The sequence below is a fragment of the Enoplosus armatus genome, chromosome 4 (assembly GCF_043641665.1).
Source record: "Enoplosus armatus isolate fEnoArm2 chromosome 4, fEnoArm2.hap1, whole genome shotgun sequence".
Classification (NCBI taxonomy): domain Eukaryota; kingdom Metazoa; phylum Chordata; class Actinopteri; order Centrarchiformes; family Enoplosidae; genus Enoplosus; species Enoplosus armatus.
Window position 1 is genome coordinate 2,237,555 of NC_092183.1, and position 13,006 is coordinate 2,250,560.

General features: G+C 42.4%; 1 protein-coding gene across 1 annotated transcript; it reads right to left on the bottom strand.

Annotated features, from left to right (window-relative positions):
• Positions 1-928: 928 nt before the first annotated feature.
• On the bottom strand, positions 929-12,918 carry cnot6l (CCR4-NOT transcription complex, subunit 6-like). The gene is made up of 12 exons (XM_070904038.1): positions 12,845-12,918; positions 9,111-9,232; positions 8,236-8,422; positions 7,544-7,629; positions 7,318-7,407; positions 7,132-7,200; positions 6,431-6,588; positions 4,600-4,754; positions 4,297-4,448; positions 3,010-3,237; positions 2,593-2,795; positions 929-1,311 (listed from the first exon to the last, which is right to left on the bottom strand). The coding sequence occupies exons 2-12, from the start codon at positions 9,220-9,222 to the stop codon at positions 1,090-1,092; spliced, it is 1,662 nt and encodes a 553-aa protein (XP_070760139.1). The 5' UTR covers positions 9,223-9,232; positions 12,845-12,918; the 3' UTR covers positions 929-1,089.
• Positions 12,919-13,006: the final 88 nt, after the last annotated feature.

A 13,006-nucleotide genomic window follows, 5' to 3' on the forward strand; every position in this document is an offset into this window, starting at 1 on the left:
GGAGGTGAAGGCAGCACCGTGAGGCGGATTTCAGGCTGAGATCCGCTACCTGGCATGAAGGACGTGACATCCTTTTCAGGTTTGTTAAAATCAGACCAGGCAACATGATCCCAAATAATGTGGAGATGTGATCCAGAGAACGTTTGCCTTGACAGACACGAACATGGGCTACTATCCATATTTTCCATAATATTATCAGTGCTGTTGATGTCACCTGCAGCTGCGACATGATGATTTCATACTCTCGTTCCCAAATGAAAACACACCAATTCAGTGACGTTACATTACTTTTAAAAAGGCCCAATCAGTACTTTCTAATCTTAAAAACCGCGGGTATTCACTCACATGTAACTGAATGAAGTATTTTGGTGTTTTGTGGCTGATCAGAGTTGAAAATGCGGACCTGTGTTTCTAGAAATGACTGATGTGAACAAACGTTTCACATCCTCGTAAAACATTCCTACCTTAGATTCAGTTGTTTGTAGTGTTACTCCTTTCATTAAAACACCTGTCGGTTAACTGGGGAGCGATAGCAGGTTCCAGTTCTATAGACTGTGACTTGAACACAACATACGTGCTGTGGTGCAGCATTACTATTGTGTAGTGTTGTGTTTTTACTCTAAAAAAGGTCATTTCACACAGATGTGAAACAAAAAATGAAATTCAGCTAATCTGCTGACACGTGTGGTATCTTCTCTTTAAAACGTAGATAGTTAAGGTTTGTTGTTGTAGGAGCAGAATCTACAAGCGGTCATTATCATATCTAAGGCAAAAAAAACAAAAACAATTGACATTCAGGGTTACCATAGCAACTTCATCCCAAGCCCAACATTTGGTATCAAGCTTTTCAAGGGGGGAGAAGAAGAAGTAGAATAAAGGAAAACATTTACAGTGTGCAAAAACACAAAAAGGAGCAACAGACGGGCGAATACTTCACTCCTTTTGGGTCGGTGGGGTCGGGTGGTGTCTGAGTTTAAAGATGATCGGTAAACTGTACAGGGTCTTGTATAAAGCTGGAAGGGGGGGGGGGGGGCAGGACAGTGTTTGAAGGTGGGATAAGAAGGGTGGGCGGGGCTCTCTCGGGCTGCACTACCTGTGGACCGGCAGGTGCAGCCCGTTGAGGGGGTTGAGCGGATGGGACAGGGGAGGCTGCAGCTCCAGCTGGGCCAGCAGGGAGAAGTGGTCCGAGGGGATGTGGGGGTGGGGGCAGCCGGTGATGTTGTTGTCGATGAGCCACTGGCTGTCCAGCGGTCCCAGCAGGCCCAGGACGCTCATGTGGGTCTTGGAGAAGAAGATGTAGTCGATCACGCCCTGCAGGCACAAAGACATCACGCGTTATCAACCGGTCGACCTTCACATGTTCTGACTGTGAGGGAAATGTGTGCGTGAGCATCGAAAACTGGCACTGAATTCTCATTATTTTACTTTTTATTTTGGATTCTGTATTGTACACAGACGCTTCAATTTTGTTTCTGTTCCCTCTGCAATCTGTTATTCTGGATCCCCTTCAGTTCTTTTCTCAAACACCATCTTGCAAAAAATCTTACATGCTCCGTTTTTATTGCCAGATTTGAATGTCAGATAAACATACTGTATAAAAGATGTCCTTTTGCACTCTTGGCTTCAGAAAATCCACCGTAGGTCAAGTACACTGCCCCAGAACAAAGAGGTAGACAGGAAGACCCGAGGAAGAACGTCTGTTTGATCAAATGTTCTGGTTCGTGAGCCTCAGACAGACTTATCACTTAGAAAAGGCTGAGCCCAGCAGCCGGACCTTTCAGTCAAAATAACAAAACAATTTAGACTTAATCTGAGACGAGTCATTATTCTGCAAAGACAGAAGTTGGACAACATTTTTGGGAACAGCCTCCATGATTGTCTGGAAGGAAGGCTGGAGGCAAAGATGATGTGGTTTGGTGTGTTTATTTATCAGGTTAATATTTGCATGACAGGAAAAAAACCCAAAACTTCTCAAATCTAAAGGCCCACCCACTCACAGCTATAGCATTATAATCTACACCCACTGATAAACCAAAAACCTTTGTGCTCTCTCAAAACGCGTTGGACGGCGGATATTTGCACACTGAGCTTGACTCATTTCATTCTGCCTCTTTATTAGTCATCCAAGGACTTTATTTGTTTGATGTCAACATGTCCATTTGGTGGGTATGAGCTCCGTGTTGTTGTAAGAACCTCTGCATGTTAAAGGTCGGGGAAGTCCGTTAATACTGATGTAATAACCGGGAGCAGAAACCACAAGACAAATCAAAAGTATACGGCAAGTGCAGACTCAACTCCAGGCATATATGCAGAAGATGTGCAGCACTCTGAAGGGTAAATCCCGATTGTTCCGGGTATCAAATGGTTGATTTTTTTGTGCAATCTGAAAATCTATTAGCAGACGTTTTGAAACATGCTTGAGTTGTATAATTCAATTAGGTTGTGAAAGTCTCGTGAGTTTACAGAGTTTCTAAGTTGCTACAGAAATGAATGGAGACCAAAAAGCAGCTTGTAGACAGACGGAAAAATGGACCAAAAGTCTAAACCTGTATTAGAAAACAGTCAGAAAATGAGGTATTAGGAGGTTCTTACCTTAAAGTCATATGTGTAGTTGGTGTAAGGCATCAGGTTGCTGTCGTAGGCGCTCTTCAGCTGGAAGCTGTGTGTGATGCTTCCGTCCGAGTTGCCGTTCTTGCCGTTGCAGTTGAAGTTGGTCAGACATTCATTGTAGCGTAGCTCCTTGAAGTCCTTGTGGTTATCGGCCACTCCTCCGTTGCTCAGGTATTCCACCACACCTGGATCATACAAAGGTAGAATGTCATTAATCCAGAGCATCCCTCTTATTTTATAAAACCCTAAAAACTACCCCAAAATCTATTGTGTGTTTATCTTCAATGAGATCCTCACCTATTGACGCCCTCATGGGACGCTCTCATCCCAACATACTAAACTGAATTTGGAGCAACATAAATTGAGGACTGAGAGACTGAAACGTTAACGGAGTCCTACCGGAGTCGGGCAGCGAGTTGAGGTCAGCACACAGGACGATGGGGATGGAGGACGGGTCGGAGGTCGGCGAACCGGTCACCACGGAGCCCGAGGCCCTCTCAGCGATGCTCTTCAGCTCTGACAGGAACATCATGGTTTGGATCAGCTTGACATCCGAGTACTCGGGGTCCCAGTGCATGTGCGCGTTGGCCACCAGGATCAGCTGCCTCTCCTGTGGCGGTTTCATGCCTGAAAACAAGAGACAAAGAAATGGGATTAACCCACAGATATGCAGCAAATGAAGGAGTGGAAAAAAGAGTGGAATTAAATCAGGTCCTTTGTAATTGATCTTTGATAAAAGAGGTCAACTGTTGAGATGAAAAAAATTTAAAAGGGATTATAAAAATGCCAAAACCTCAAACACAAGAAAGAAATACTTTACAAGAGTGAAAAAGGTTTGTTAAAACCCCCAAACCACCAAATAAAACCTGACCACGGACTTATTTTGGTTATTTTGGTTACAGAAAAGCACAGAGCTCTGACGCAACTTTAGAAACTAAAGAAGTGCTGAGACAGTAAAATAAAATAAATAAAAAGGAAGCCAAGGATTTATAGACTGTGATCATAATAATACTGTACGTGTACGGTCACCGTCACTGCAAAGATACTGATGATGTAACGCGTCCACATGACAACAGAACAGATCTGTCTGAGCAGGATCATCCATAATGAGGGAGAAATACACTTTCATTACATTCTGTACACTTATTCGAATATAACAGGCCACTCTTTCATCCTTCATCGCTCGATTGAAGACAGCTAGTGACTCCTTGTGGCAAAAACACATCACTGCAGACAAAGCTTTTATCTCTTGGCAAACACGGACTTCTGGATCGCTGCTTACAAGCTGATAAACAAGTTACAAATGTGTGGGGGTCATGTTCAAGAAAACAATTCTGATAAATCGATTAATCGTCATCATCATCATCATCAAGTAATTTATCAGCTTCTCTAATGTGAGGATTTGCAGCTGTTTCTGTGTTATATCACTGTAAATTGAATATCTTTGGGTGGTGAACTGCTGATCTGACAGCTCGTGACAGGCCTTTCTCACTCGTTTCTGCTTAATTGCTGACTGAAAGTCACGCCTGGTGGGTTGTTAACAACGCTGAACCACACAGGACAACACTGGGGATGTTTCTGGGAAGCTGGAACACTTTGAGGCCTGAAAAGTGTTGCCTTGGATTACGACACAACACGACAACAAGAGATACGTTACGTCCTCTGGTTCAGAGTGACTCCTCTCACCATCGGAGAACATGTCCTTGTTGACCTCGAGCAGCACGGCCACCCCGATGTTGTCTTTGGTCATCACTCTGTTCAGCATGACCTCTGAGCCCTCAGAGTTGGCCATGGCCACCTGGTTGAACTCCACAGTGTGTTTCTGGACCAAAGTAAACCTGCAGGGAAACGGAGAACGAACAAAGTCGAGCTAACAAGCTACATACGCGAATGGTGGTCACAATGTGGTCAGTTTCAAGTCAACTTCTGGGAAACCTACAAATGTACTCCATAAAGCACGTTGTGTGAAGTCTAAAAAGTCAAACTCACTTCTCGGTCTTGAAGAACACAGCGCAGCCGTCCACGTGCTTCCTCTCCTGTTCAGAAACCAGTTTGGCACGAGACTTTGGACAGAAGTAGCCGTCGTAGCCGCGCTCCTTTAGCGTTTCCAGAAACATGGTGTAGTACTGCTCCGTCTCCACCTCCTGCAGACACACAGGGCGAGAAATACCATCGATCAGAGTCAATGAAATGTATGTGTGAACGTGTAAGTGACACCAGACTGAGGAGCGATCGCCAAATGGAAAATATAATCTCCCCAATTTCCCTGATCCAGATGCTACGTCCTGATGTCTTTCTATAAAAAGTAAAAAAAAAAAGAAAAAAAAAAGTGGGAAAGATTAACCAACATCAGCTGAGATTTTTTTTTTTATTAGACATGAATCAAATTCAGACCGACTGTTTTCATTTCCACTCGTCAGCTCTATCAACTCCATGTTTCTCCTTTGAATACTCCTCATTGAAAAACAAGGTTCCCATCATTCATCCTGATGCAAAAATCCATGACTTCTCTATTACTTTCCTTTCTCCACGCCCGTGTAGGTTATAGTTATAGTTTTAAATAACTTATAACTGATATTGTTTTTCTAAATAATGTGGCTCCAAAAGTGCCTCTGTTTTTCTAAACTTCTCAACCTCTGACAGAAAGGCTCTTGAAACGTCCAGGTGGCTTTAAAGACAAATAAAGAGACATTGGCAGGAAGTAAAGGACTTTCCAGTCAATGGAAAACAAACATGCTGAGAACAGGAAACTAAACTGAGGACAGTTAATCAGTAATGTTTGACGGGGAATGGTTGGATAATAATAATAATAACAGTCTGATAATAACAACACTGAAGAGATAAATCGGCCTCGTGCTCTCCAAAAACTGACGTTGTTCTGAGTGAATCATCCTCGTCGACAGAAGTCAGTGGATGTGCAGGCGGCGGGTGGAGACCTTCTCCTCATTAAAAAGGTCACAAGTGAGCTTGAGAAAGACTGAAAACGGCTACAATCACACCCAGTGGAGAGCAGGTAGTAAGTTTACCCTTTACTTCAGACCCTGACAGAAAGCCCAACAGTCCCTTCTACTCTGTAAAGGTAGTAAAGTACAGATTCTCTGTGGTCCAATGAGATATTCATTCTCAGCCATGCTAGCTGCACAGCTCCAAACGCGGCATCTCAACATCCAGATGGATTGGTACAAAGTTTGGCGCAGATGTCCATGTTTCCAAGTCGATGAACCCTGATGAGTTTGGCGCTCCTGATCCTTTTCCTCTAGCGCCATCATCTGGTCAAAACTTCAGCTTGTTCAACACTTTTGTTTTACCTGCCAAACTGATGACACTCCCATCGGCCTCAGCTGCACACTGATTAGCTAATGTTAGTATTCTAACAAGCTAAACTAGGATGGTGAACTTGGTAAACATCACACCTGCTTAACATCAGCATTGTCACTGTGAGCACATTAGCATGCTGACGTTAGCATTTTTCTTTACACTCAAAGCAGCGTCGTGCTAATGTGCAGCCTTACAGTGCCTCTCGACTGGCTCTAGACTCACACACACAGATTTCATCCCTGGAAAAAAATGATTTCTATTCTGACTGACTGAGTACAGAATCTCAAATTTTAGCAGCAAAGATGTGACAAACAACTGATATGATTTGTGAAAAATTACATAGTCAAGTCCTGCAAATTAAAAAAATAAATGCAATAAATGTAAATAAGAAACAAGCAAATTCTTTCTGTGGAAATGAAAGTCAGCTTAAAGTTGAAAACATAACAAGGGGAAAGAAACATAAAGAGAACGTCTGCTTCAAGCTGAGAGGCCCCTCTTTTACCTGCAGGCTGATGATGTCGGCGTCACAGTTGGTGATTTCCTCCATGATGCCTTTCTTCCGGTACTCCCAGTTGAGGGCCCAGGACGGACAGTAGCCGTACAGCTGTCGCGTGGCGTACTTGTCACACAGCACGTTGTAGCACATTACCGTGAACACGGCTGCAGGCGAGAAGAAGAGACCATGAGATCCGCGTAGTTTTCATTTTATAGCTCCGGTGTTTGCAGCCCTGCGTGACTGACAACTGGAGCGGCAGCAAGACAAACTTTTATTACTATGCAAATGCTGCAGGTTATTAGTTTTGGAAAGATATTTGACTGGAACATCTAATGCACGGTTTGTAGATTGGATGGAAGTGAATCCTATTAAACACATCTCTCCTTCTCATTACTTGATTCTGTTTCAAACCCACAGAATGATATGACGAAGGGAAAATAAAGCTTTATTCAAGAAAAAAATACTTCCATTTTTGAGATCCATTGATTTAGGAGAATCAGTGAACGAATCAATGACCATCACGGATTCATTTGTGCACAAAGGGAGCCAGCGTCTCAGTAAGTGGGGGTGTGATGCCACAATTGGTGATAAAATCAGTGAATTCTTATATAAAAATCTGGCCTGATGCAGCTTGAAGTAAAAGAGAACATACGTTTCACCTACAGCATAATTAACTGAAAGCTGGAGGTGTAGCTTGATGAACGTACCTGTGGGAATCATTTGGTCTCGCTCTTTCAGAGTGATCCAAGGTCTTTGGGGGAGCTGCTCTGGGTGCACTGGGGACAGAGGGGCAGGGAGAAGTTAGCGATGCGCGCTCACTTATCTGAAACACAATACCTGCTATGATGCATGACTTCCAATAACCGGCCGTGCGGTCAGGTGAAGCGACCGACCTGCTAGATTGTCGAGCATGTAGTTCAAAAGCTTTCTGGTTCCGTCCGGCTCCTGGTACAGATTGAGGATGTCTTGGGACAAAGGGTTTCCTGCAAAGCAACCAGATAATACATATGAACTGTATATAAACTCACACTTTTGTCTTAATTCACAGCCACTATCTAGAGTTTAATCGAGAATATATAATTGAGTTCTTTGTCCAAAATAGTAGAAGAAGAGACTCACCTTTTAGCCCCAGGGTTTGTAACTGGAAAAGCCTCCCAAGTTCATAAGGCAGAACTCGTAAAAGATTGTTGTTTAAAAGCAATTCCCTGCAAGAAATGAGACAAAAACATCCGCCGTGTCTCAGTCTTTCCTTTATTTCACAAACGTTCTCTAACAGCGAGGTAATTCCTCGTCAAAACATCTTCCACCACGCCGTCATTTGCTGTCACTTTAAGTAATGCGTCTTTGCTTGTCATCTTCGTTGTTGTTTTTTGTTTGTCAGTTTTGAGGATAACTCCTCTCACCCACACATTTCTTAACCCTTATCGCTGCGTGTTCATCGTCATGTTTCTGAACACTTCTCGGCTACGCTTTCAGATTGTTAATCCCTTGAATGAATCCAAAGATTAATTCACTTGTCAAGACAGAATATGCACTGTTGTGCAAACGAAGTCATTAGCAAGATTCAATCCTTTGTGTAAACTTCAAACAAGTGGACAAATCAAATAAAGGATTATCCAAACACGACAGGCCTTCAAAACAGAGACAATGACGCTCATTCATGAAGTTATTATTTATTACAATCTGAAATTCATATCTGTTCTCGATGCTACGGTCAGTATTTACTGTTTAAATTGCATCCTCATATTTGCAGTGTGAAAACTACACAGTAATAGTTACAGAACAGGGTTTGCTTGTTTGTGACAGCCTACCTGAGAGAGACCATGTTGCCCAGTTCGGCGGGCAGGCTGCGGAGCTTATTGGACGACAGGTTCAGGTAGACCAGGTTGGGCAGCTTGGCGATGTCCGGCGGGATGCGGCTCAGGTTGTTGTCGTTGATGTGCAGCGCCGTCAGGTGGGTGAGCGTCCATAACGAGGTGCTCAGACTCCTTACCCGCCCTGCGTCGAAGCAAACACACTTTAAAAAGAGCTCACCTCCAGATCTCAGTAGAAAAACACACATTTTATATCAGAGCGAACAAAACAGACTGTGGCTCTTCGAGACTTAGCTAGACTTCTATTGAAAACTGATGTCAATATTGAGATTTTTGTTTGGTGGCATTTTTATTTTTCATGCCAAAACAATTAAAACACTCAGTTTTTCAGCCAGAATATAATTCTTTTCAGGCCATCATGTGAAACTGAAGCCCACTGATTGAATTCAGCAGAACGACCCAACATTGATCGAGGACTCTGGGGCCCAATACTGCACTGACAGAATAAATAAAGAATTTACATGAAAAGAAAGACAAAACAACTGAAGTAAACCAGATGAAAAGAAAGAAAAGAAGATTAATTCATGTCTAGATTGTTCTGCTGTAACTTCGGTCGGGGAGAAACCTCCATCATTTCAGAGGTGAATGTCACTGACTAACTTATCTAACATGTATACAGCAGATAAACATACAAATAAAATGAAACAGAAACCTGATGAACCAGCCAGGGGATTAATGCTGTTTACCGTTTCACATTCATTCAGCTATGAACTACGAGTCCTGTAACCGACAGCATCTCGGCAGGAAAAGCTTCTTTTCAGTTTTTTTTGGTTTTTATGGAAGCAGACCCAGAGTGAGTTAGTTAGACTGACCAGATATCTCGAGCTCTGCCCAGTAAGACTTCTTCCCATTGGCCGCCTCCTCGGCTGACATGATGGTGTAACATCTGCGGGGATCTGGAGGATCATATTTTTCCTTTGGCATACCTGTTAATCTGAAAAACAGAGCAAAGAACACAAAGATTTTAGTTTAAATTGAAAAAAAAACAAAACAAAGGACGCAGACGCCCGCGATACACAGTCTGATCAACGGTGTGACTCTATTCCACTGATCAACAGGTGGCAGTAACGCGCCAAGATATGCTGCAAAGTGGCAGCAAAGGCAGAGAAGAAGAAGACTGCGAGCTCCTAAACATAAACGTAAACAATGATTAATTTATTAATCTTAATACTTCGGTGGGGGAAAAGAGGGAAAAAGAGAAGAATGATTAAAAACCGTTAAATACTTTCCGTTACAAACCTTAATAAAGAAATAATTAAGACTAAAGACAAATCAGATATGAATAAAATAAAATAGTGATACCTAGACTGTGATATTTTTGCATTTTGGTTAGAAAAATAAATGTTTTGTTTTGTTAGTATTAATCATATATTTAGTAGCAGCCACATTTTGGAAATCAGCAAACTAGAGCTGCAATTAAATGATTTCCAAATATTTTATTGATTATTATACTGATAGTTGATTTAGTCTGTTATAAAAGTGTAATAAAAATGTCCATCATTGTTTCCCAGAACCCTAAACAACATCTTCAAATGGCCTGTTTTGTCCAGCCAACAGTCCAAAAGCCATATATATTAAATTTACAGTGATGTAAAACAGAGAAAGGCAATAAACCATCAAATCTTTTTTGCCTGATAAATTGCTTAAATGATTAATAAATGTGATTAATTTTCTGTCGATCAGCTACTTGTTTCAGCTCCACAACAAACAAACAACGTTTCCTGTCTTTATTGTGGTGTTATATATATATAATGTATGTTCTGTTTAACTAAGATAAGAAATCTGTGCTTCTCTCAATAGTTCTTGCATGAAAAGTTGTCAGGGGTGAAACAGACCCACATTTCTTCTCACACAGATCAATATAAACATCCGCACACAGCGATCAGTCGCTCCGAGCCTCAGTGAATGGCAAGCTCCCAAAATCTTACAGCCTCCTGCAAAATATTTTCCAATGCATTGAGATATTTTTAAAAACAGAACCAGAGAAATGACTGTCTGTCTTTTCAAGCGGCTGGTGGAGTCAGCAGCCTCAGACAGCCTCAGACAGCGTTTACCGGCACGCGGCGGCTGGATGAAGGTGATTTTCCACCCTGAGAACAGCACACAGCCTCCACCAAGACTGAGCCAAAACCCCTGAAACCACAGAGGAAGCACCTGGAGGACAGTTATAACACGCTGGAACGAAAACTGGCGTCTGTACAAAGAGCTGAGACACTGATGTCATGTGTTTAATTATCAGCACGTAATTTAAGGAATTCAGGTTGACCGTTCAAGCTAAATCACGGTGGAGAACTAAATCTGTGAGAAGATCAGGGAGCACAAACTTTTCGTCTACAAGCGACAGCAGCTGAGAGAATAATGCCAACACTTTCAATATCAACACACAGCAAGAATTTTAGAGCCGAATAAAGACATAAAGAGTGACACTCAACAGCCAACACATTTAAGTCTGTCCCAGGTGATCTCACCTGGAAACTGATTCATGCTAAACTTATTTTGAAATAAAAGTTCCAAAGTTCCTTTAAATTCCTCCTGTTTGAAATCGCAGACAAGTGCTACGTGACTTGACACTCGTCTGAAACAGGACTTTAGTTGATTTCTCAAACTTCTTCTTGGTTATATAGAACTGTATAATTTTACGTTTACTAATGCATGGCTGATTTGTCTTAACTAAGGCTGTGGAAATTATATGTTTCCTTTATTAGGACTCCCAGAAATTATATTATGATGATGACGATCAAATGATAGATACGTTATCAATCCAAAGGGAACTTCAAGTGTCAGTGCAGCATGAACACATATACAAAATCAGGTATTACAGTTTTTACCTATATGTGATATTGCACACAATCTGCCAAACTGTGATATATATCAATACCAGAGGAATATTCTTACTAAACTCATGATGAGTCAAACATACCGCACAGCTCAAGCAGAAACAAAAAAACTATTTAAAGAACTTTAACCTGTGTGTCACAGTGGACTTTGAAGGGCAGAGGACAGACATAAATCATTTTTGCCTTCAGCAGAACTTTCAGCTTAGACTTATTGGAGCTCTAATTTGGACTCTAGACTCTTAGTCAAAAAACATGACATATGTTAGTCATTGGCAAAGCATGTTATTTATTCTACCTCCTATAATATAACATACATTGTTGTTAACCAGAAGGTGCGTTTTGCCAAAGCAGATAAACATAATGAATGTATTCAAACATAAGAACATGCCACTAAGATGACATATGTTTGTATAATATCTGTGTCATGATATAGGACAAGTTATCGCCTCAGAGTTTGATTAACGCACTCAACTGAAATGCTTAAAAGTGACATTATAATGTCAGGGACGGGGTGTTCTTGCTGAATAAAATAAACATAACAATAAATGCCTTTATCTGATTGGTTGTCATATCCGCTTTACTAGCTTTTCCCTCAGACACCAGGGTTATTGCCTGAAAGCATCTCTCACATGCAAAAAGCAAGTTACTGAGTCAAAGACATCATGAGTTCTTATATGTGAATATTCCATCTGCTCTGTTAGCAACCATGCAATCTTGTTTTTTTTTAAAAGCTGCAGGAGGTCTTCTTAGAAACCACCTGGCTTGCAGCAGGAGCTTGCCGGCTATTTAAACCCCCCTGCTGTTAGTCTCGGGGGGGGGGGGGGGGGGGGCATATAATAAACGTGCTTATATTGCATGACTTCTGAGCACCGTGCATGTGAGCAGAAGAAGTGTGCAAAAAGGAGAAAATAAATAAAAGCACTGGGTGCATCCAGCCGCTCAGAGGTTAGCTGGGGGTGAACAAGTTTGGAGAAGACTTACATAACTTGTTTACACGGGACTGGGTCACAAGTAAGCGGCGACTGCGGACGGATACACGGCCTGCTGGCATTGGTTCATATCACAACCACGCGGAGACACGGCTTTTTAATCACATGTCTGAGATGATATCAACATTTCTCCTCTTCCTCCTGTGGCTGTCACAGATAAACTAAATATTACAGTAAACCCTGAATCTGTTGCTGTGGAAACTGGGGAGTTTTTATTCTAACAAGGCGGGAGTTTTTTTTATTTATTTTTTTTAGTGCAAATGGAAATTTGGAATGGAAAATTTGGCGATGGCAACTGCGCAAACAGCTGAGAGGCGAGTGTCCAAACATAGCTATAATGTCAAAAGTGACAAGCACGTAACGTTACATGGACGGGCCCGTTCAGGAGAAGTTCGGCCCACCGCTCACCAGCTGTCACACCTGACAACGAGGTAACCACGCCCTCTGGACGCGTCTATTTATACATTTCACAATGTTAAAACTATGAAAATGTCGTCGAAACATAGTGTGAACAGGTTAACCGCCCCGGCGAGCTCCAAGCACGGCGCTGGATTTGTTTGGCTAGCGGTTGCAGGGCGCACGCCGCCCGGGCTCACCGACACGGACCGCCGGGGAGACGGATTTGGTACAAACGGAAGCGGATTTAACTGTGAAATGTGACCCGAGACATGTCTTGACAAGGTGTCGGCAGCATACAAACAAAGTCAGAATTGACATTACCTTCATTCGGGGGCAGTAGAAGACGATTTATGGAAGGAATTGGTAGAGACATGCAGACACGGCTGTTGAACCCGTTTAGACCCTGAACGTCTCGGAAACAGAAGGAAGAACAACAAACGCGGCTTCCGCTCGTACCCGTCCGCACACGGCAGGCACCCCCGT

What these genes read in the sequence shown, in the direction of transcription:
- cnot6l (XM_070904038.1), bottom strand. Translation starts at nt 9,222, where the DNA reads ATGCCAAAGGAAAAATATGATCCTCCAGATCCCCGCAGATGTTACACC. An exon ending in GGCAACATGGTCTCTCTCAG is followed by an intron (nt 7,630 to 8,235) that starts GTAGGCTGTCAC and finishes CATTTCTTGCAG; the next exon opens with GGAATTGCTTTTAAACAACA. An exon ending in GTGTTCTTCAAGACCGAGAA is followed by an intron (nt 4,449 to 4,599) that starts GTGAGTTTGACT and finishes GTTTCCCTGCAG; the next exon opens with GTTTACTTTGGTCCAGAAAC.